This window comes from Crinia signifera, chromosome 19 (assembly GCF_055691185.1).
Source record: "Crinia signifera chromosome 19, ASM5569118v1, whole genome shotgun sequence".
Taxonomy (NCBI): Eukaryota; Metazoa; Chordata; class Amphibia; order Anura; family Myobatrachidae; genus Crinia; species Crinia signifera.
In genome coordinates, this window is record NC_139226.1 from 27,297,509 (window position 1) to 27,304,866 (window position 7,358).

The window sequence follows — 7,358 nt, forward strand, 5'->3', positions numbered from 1 at the left end:
CCATACAGCAGCCAGTGGGGAGCATAGAAAGGGATGGCGCCGCCCCCGAGGAGCATGGGCGATGCATGCATATATGTCGCACTACACCAGAAACATTGGCAAGCACACACCTGGGGGCAACCAACACAGCCATGTTACTATTGTGGCTACCCGGCCCGAGGTCACTTCTGTATGTTACTGTAACCACACCCGCTCTTCCTCAGAAGCAAGCAACTAGGTAAGCATTAGGTAAGAGGTGGGCAGACATAGTATCATGAGGAAGGAGGGTCACAGTTGCATATGCTCATTCCTGCTGCTCATACTAATGCACTCAGTCTATGCACAACGTCATTTTTATATACAATGAAGATGGTTTCGCGAAGATTTTGCCCACAGCTTTGCCCACACTTAAGATGGCGGATCCAGCGCCTGCATCATGTGCTCGGTACGTCTTCAAAACGGTCGCTCTACATCCTCCCTCGTGATTGGACGACCTTGTCATCCCGTTAGCCAGTCAGCGGCCGTGGTGTTTGCAGGTGCTGAGCGCGGTGAAGGCGGACGGTGTGTAGGTGAGATTGGGGTGTGTGGGGAGTGGGGGTGTCTGTGACCCGTGGTGCCCCAATATAGTCGCTGCTCTGCACAGCACCGTCATATACAGACACATTGGGCTTTGGGCGCGGATTGCCACGCTCCTTGTCAGCTAGCTATCGAGGCAATGGGTAGCTGGCCTGTTGCTGTGGTACAACAAGTCCCAGCATACCGTGGAGAGGTCACATGTGGTGTGTAATGTGCTGTATAGGCTTCTCCCGGGTGCCCGGGAGGGTGCAGGCAGAGGGGCTCCCAGGGAGGCCTGTGACAGACGTAGAGACACGTGTCTCGGGGTGTGGGAGCTGCCATGTACCGGGAGCAGGTGACCCGGAGCCTCCGACACCCACTGACCTGCGGTACAGTACAGGGCAGGCCTACTACAGGGAGCTGTCCTGGCAGCTACGTACATCACAGCTGTGTGTGTTCTCACCATCTCAATTATTTATTAACAGTTTCTTATATAGCGCACACATATTCCGCAGATAATATTTGAACACTCACTTCAGTCCCTGCCCCAGTGGAGCTTACTATTTATAATCCCTACCACATGTACACGCACACACATATATTCTAGGGTTAATTTGTTGTGAACCAAATAACCTACCAGTATATTTTTGGATTGTGGGAGGAAACTGGAGTACCCTGAGGAAACCCACGCAAGCACGGCTATGATATACAAACGCTGCACAGTTAGGGCCATGGTGGGAATCGAACCCATGACCTCAGTGCTGTGAGGCAGTAATGCTAACCATTACACAGTCTGTGCTGCCTCCCCTCTCTAATTTACGCACCCACCATCTCCTCTCATTTGCGGGTGCCCCTCTCCTCTCATTTGCATACCTCCCAGCATGTCCCTCTCCAGGTGGGACACCATGATCTGTTCCTGGACTTCCCTCTTAAGTAATGATTACTCTCCCGTGTGGTGAAACACATTTGTTGGCAATGAATCTGCTCAAAACAGGTGATGGTAATTGTATATTAAGAGGGAAGTTCAGGAACAGAGCATTGTGTCCCTCCTGGAGAGGGTCATGTTGGGAGGTATGTGATTTGCGTGCCCCACCGTCTCTTCTCATTTGCCACCCTCCACATACACTCAGTGTAAGAGCCCTCTTTATTGATGTGACCCCTAAAAGTAATTGTGTGCTTCCTGTAGGTCAGTGGTTCTCAACCTCTGTCCTCAAGGACCCCCAACAGTGTACATTTTCCATGTTTTAATAAACCCTGTAATGTCACTTGTCCTACAATATAAATACGTTAGGGAGCCAATATCATGTCCCGTAGGTATAAGTGATAGTTCAGGCTGTGTAATAGGGGGGTGAGGCAGGTGCTTGACGTGCATATGACAAGGGATACAGCTCCGAGCCTATGCTGTGAGGCATGTCATATGCTGTATCGGATATCGGAGCTGTATCCCTTGTCATATGCACGTCAAGCACCTGCCTCACCCCCCTATTACACAGCCTGAACTATCACTTATACCTACGGGACATGATATTGGCTCCCTAACGTATTTATATTGTAGGACAAGTGACATTACAGGGTTTATTAAAACATTGTACAGACGGTGACGCGCACCACTGAACTTGCTATATTAATTTATAGGGGGACGGTCGGACAGTGGGGAACACTGCGTGAGGACCTAGTGTCCTTTTTTAATCACACTGTCCGTGTCTTATATGTGTGTATTTTAGTCTATACTTCGCAATTCTTTTAGTTACTCCAATTAAAAGTTATTTTTTAGAATACTCCCCTTCCCTGAAGTGCACCACCCCAGTGACATTCTTTTCTTTTCTAATAAAAATGTTCCCTGATCCTGAATTCAATAAACTTGAGGGGGAAAGTCATTTGAAAATGTAGCGCCCCCTCTCAAGTGATGAGGCAAGACAACAGCAGCTTTCCTTACAGAAATACTGATACCCCCTTTACACCAGAGCCACGACCCGGATTATTGCCGCTCCAGTTCGGGCTGGGGCTTGGTGTAAAAGGGCTAAAAAAAAAAATAACTGTGTCCGACCTGGCAAATGTTCAGGGTCGGACACGGGGCTTCCCCGGAGTCAGGGGCCCTGTAAATGGGTAACCCGGGTCATCTGACCCAGGGACCCATTTCCTCCAATCAGGTAGCCCCAACCTACGGACCGCAGCGCCCTGAGGTCAGTCAGGAGGTTGTAAAGGGGCTGTGTACTACCTCCGCTGCTGTCTGCAGTACTATGCAAAAAGGTGTAAAAGGGAACAACTGCCGGGCTGCATCCGGGTCCAAAAACCCGGGTGTGACCCGGCAGTTTTGGTGTAAAAGTGCTATAATAGAGCTGGTGAATGTCAGTAGGGCACATACATATACCCACCCATCCTTGTACCTAGTAGCACTGAGATGAAAGACAAAGTGTAATTCTACCTAATATCACCTTTACACCAGAATCCTGGGTAGGACACAGGAATTTGCCAGGGCATGCCCTGCCTCAGACCCTGTTTACACTGCACTTCAATCTGGGTTATTCCCTGGTAATGCCCTTTTACACTGGAAAAATATCAGCCCTGCCTTTCCTTGCTGCTGTCATTAAAATTGCATTTTTGGGCTGTTTATGGTGAGGTCACAAGAAAGGGAACCGGAAACTCTTCAAGTTTTTTTTTTTTTGCTTTATTATGCTGAAAAGGTCAGGTTTGGGGTCTGCCAAACAGTCAGGCTGAGAGTGATGCTGTGGGACACACTGCATGACAGCCAGCGTGTGTTGCTGCAGATGAAGCTGTAAACACACTGTGGAGAGTGCTTGCAGCACGGGTTGTTGATGTAGTGTAGGGTACAGGCTACAAACAGCCTGATATCACTGCTGTTCTGCTCCATGTGCACTGTGCGGGTCTCCGGCAGATGACATCATCTGCCAGAGCCACAGAAGCGCCAATCAGCTTCTCGCAACGTTCTCCGGGTCAAATAACCAGAGTAAGTACCATTTACATAGCCCCTAACCCCGGATAAGCCCCATGTCCGACCATGAGCATTTCCTGTGATAGATTGTTGGGTAACAGGACCCACATTATTTTTTTTTCCCGTCCATATACACCAAGGCCTGGCCCGGACTGGAGCGGCAATAACCCGGGTCAAGCCTCTTGTGTAAAAGGGGTATAAATTACACATCAGTATTCATTCGATCACCTGCCTGGGGTTTCTCTCTGTTTTGGTGGTTAAAGCACAGTCTGGTCTATATTTCAGTGCTAAAATACACACAAGAATGTACTAGCTGCACCACAGCAGAGCATGGAATAGGAACTACATGGGTTTTGAAAGATGCAGGGTGCTAGAATGAACCCTAACAGACCACACACTAATATTGTATATTTCTATGTGTGTATAATGGGAGTGGCTGACTGTTTTCCTTTTCTTTTCGCAGTTTATTTCCAGGGCTGGAAGAACAGAGATGCTGCAATGACAGAGTCGGAAGAGACCGTCCTGTACATCGAGCACCGTTACGTGTGCTCAGAATGTGGCGAGGAATATCCCAACTTGGCAGATGCCGTTCTGCACCAACAAAGCCACACGGCAGCCTCAGAGGTGCCCCAGTACCAGGTTCTGGGACTTGGATCTCAGGAAAGCCAGTATCAATGCCTGGAATGTGGGCAACTGTTGATGACACCCAGTGACTTGCTCGCCCACCAGGAACTTCATCTCCGGCTACTGAACCCACCCAATCCCGAGAGCCCCAAAGTCAAGCGGCCATCTAGGAGCGAGATTCACTATGAATGCCCAGATTGCAAAGCCTTGTTCAACAGCCAGGATGTGTGGATGGCTCACCGGTACACTCACATGGAAGCCCAGAATGTGCCTCAGTCCAAGGTGGTGCTGCAAACAGAAGACCATGTTATGGAGGATACACTGCAGCTCATGTGCAACCCTTCTGCTCCAGGCGAGGTCCACCTAGTGGCCGGACCACAACACTTCCACGTACCCACCACCTCATCCACTGCCGTCTCACACACCCAGGTGCTGGTGGACTTGGAACATTCATACAAAAAAAATGAAGAGGTGACGGAGGATTGTGCGGTGGAAGTGTTGTTTTACAAGTGCTCCGAGTGCACTCAGCTCTTCCAAACCCCTGGCGAGTTCCTGGAGCACCAAGCCACGCATTTCCAAGGGCAGGAAAGTATTGGCGAAACCGGCCACCAGCCTGCTGAGGCCTCTCAAGACGTTCAAAGTGAACAGATTCAGGAAGAGGTTCCCAACCCAGAAAACTGCGAGCAAGTAAGTGGTAACGTCTCTGTTCCTTCTGAAGACGAGCAAGCCAAAGCGACAGCCAATGATGTACTTTCCTGCGCACCATGTGGAGTGACCTTTAAAACCACTGGGGAACTCGAGCTCCATCAGTTTTCTCATCAAACTGGTCCTTACAGTTGTCCTCTATGCAGCAAAGTCTTCCCTACCCACCCGGAGGTGGGCGAACACCTTCGATCACATCGGGGAGAGTCTCATTACCTTTGCATGGATTGTGGCCTGGGTTTTGCTAGTGAGGCGGTCCTACTGAATCATCGCCGGACCCACCTCCCCAACCCTCTGTTTTCCTGCGAATGTGGACAGACGTTCATTAATATGACTAAATTTCTTTATCACCGCCGTCAGCACAGTAACAAACCGCGCGAACCTGCTCCGGTGGAAGAGAAGAAAATCAGTTCCTACACTGTCCCTAGCCCCGCGGGAGGATTCATGTGTTTTCCCTGCGGCAAAGCCTTTGCTGTGCTTCCTCAGTTGTTACGTCACCATCGCTTCGTGCATGCACTTGAACGGAGGCACAAGTGCCCGACGTGCAGTAAGCCCTTCAAGAAGCGTTCGCACCTACGGAACCACATGCTGACCCACACCGGGGAGCGACCCTACTCCTGCACAGAGTGCAGCAAGTCCTTTAATTCTCAAGCCAATCTTCTGCGGCACAAGCTCACCCACACAGGAGAAAAGCCGCATAAGTGTCAGCTTTGCGGCAAAGCTTTCAGCCAGTCGTCTACTCTCCAGCAGCATCTTTTCGTGCATAGTCAGGCGCATCCATATAAGTGCACGGAGTGTGGCGTAAACTTTCACCGCCCCTATCGCCTCCTTATGCATCAGTATCACCACACCGGAGAGTACCCCTACAAGTGCCAAGACTGCGGCCTTTCATTCTTGCTCAAGAGACTGTTGGAAGTACATCAACTCGGGCACCGTGGAGAGGTGCCTTTCCGGTGTATAGAGTGCGGCACAAACTTCCCCAGTCCTCAGAGGTTAAAGGACCATCGGTGTAACCGAGCAGGCAGCGGGACAGGAGAGAAGCTCGAGTGCCCCGTGTGCGGTAAGAAAATGAATTCCGACGCTCGGCTCAATGCACACGTGGCTGCTCAGCACGCCGGCACCAAAAACGATGACGGATGTGCAGGCAAAAGTAAAGAACCGCCTGTTCCCAGGAACAAGCAAAAAGTAGGTACTAAAAACTTAGAATGTCTCGATTGCCATAAAACTTTCAGTACAGAAACATCCTTGCAGGTCCACCGCAGAATTCATACCGGAGAACGGCCCTACCCATGCCCCAATTGCGGCAAAGCCTTCCGCCAATCCACGCACCTCAAAGACCACATGCGCCTACACACAGGCGAGAAACCCTTTAAGTGCGACGTGTGCGGGAAAGCCTTTACCATAGCGGTCCGCCTCTCCGAGCACAAGCGCATCCACACTGGCGAGCGGCCACACACCTGCCCGGACTGCGGCCGCGCATACCGTTCCTTTTCCAACCTGTGGAAGCATCGAAAGTTGCATCGCGAGCAAGTGGTTCCACCACCAGCCAGCGAGCCCCATTCCGCCGACCTCTCCAGCACCGTCGCTATACTAGAGACTGTAGAAACCATTCCTATTATTGAGACTGTTGAAATCTTCCCCGAGGGCAGCGCAATCAGCGTGCAGGACATTCAGTTTGAGACTTTGCAGGTGGAGAATATTCATTTGGGTAATATCCAGATCAGCACCTTGTGAGACACATGTACTTGTCAGGGAATTAAAGGGCAGCATGTTATCTGCCAGAGCTGTAGGGCAAGGTTTTTTCATTCGCAGGCATGGGGTTCGCTCTGCTGGCACCGGCAGGGCTTTGCTGTCAAAATCTGCTTCAGTTATGTCCTTCCAGTTTGTTGTTTAAAATGCATATTTTAATTAAACCCTCTAGTTATTAACCTTTGCCAGTGTACTGTAACATTCCTTTGGTTGTGTTTCTGTGCTGCAGTATGTCGGAGTGATGTGTCAATGTTCTGTCCTCCCAGTGGGTATATTCCTGTAGGGTCTGAACCATTTTTTATAGGGAGTTTGTTGCCCCAGGTCTTCGGAGGACCTGCAGCTTGCGATACGCACTTTGCTGCCGTGACTCAGATCAGTTTGGTTCACAAATCTGATCGCTACAGCACAGCTGCGAACACGGAGGTCCTCAAGGAGTTTACCCATCAAAGGACTATATGCCAGGCTTCTGCAGTGCCTAGGGGGAACTCTGTATGAGTCACGATGCAGTCGGCGGTTACCTCCAACATTTCCGCTCCTCTAGATAACATCACCGCCCGCCCCCGTGATTTTAAATATCATTTGGTTTATCTCTGTCCTAAAACTAGCGTCGGTTGATGCTGCAGGTGGGTGTCATTAAACTGTGGCAGAGCCCTCGCTGTTTACAGCTGCTTGTGGGCGCTAGCTATGCATACATTCTGCGCCAGCGGAGACAACCTCTGGTGCCCAGACAGATTGTCTTGGGCTCCATTCCCACAGGTCACGCACACCCATTTCCATAGAAACAGGCTCCCACAGA

The 7,358-nt window shown here is 50.5% G+C and overlaps 1 protein-coding gene across 2 annotated transcripts; it reads left to right on the plus strand.

The window, feature by feature from the left end:
• The first annotated feature begins 438 nt into the window (after positions 1–438).
• Positions 439–6,746, plus strand: ZNF574 (zinc finger protein 574). Of its 2 annotated transcripts, none has more exons than XM_083162217.1 (2): positions 439–548; positions 3,951–6,746. In XM_083162217.1, the coding sequence occupies exon 2, from the start codon at positions 3,986–3,988 to the stop codon at positions 6,545–6,547; it is 2,562 nt and encodes an 853-aa protein (XP_083018343.1). In that variant the 5' UTR covers positions 439–548; positions 3,951–3,985; the 3' UTR covers positions 6,548–6,746. The 2 variants fall into 2 exon arrangements, with proteins under 2 accessions (XP_083018343.1, XP_083018342.1); XM_083162216.1 differs by having other exon boundaries at positions 475–540.
• The last annotated feature ends 612 nt before the right edge of the window (positions 6,747–7,358 follow it).

Coding starts and splice junctions, on each gene's coding strand:
- ZNF574 (XM_083162217.1), top strand. CDS start 3,986: ATGACAGAGTCGGAAGAGACCGTCCTGTACATCGAGCACCGTTACGTG.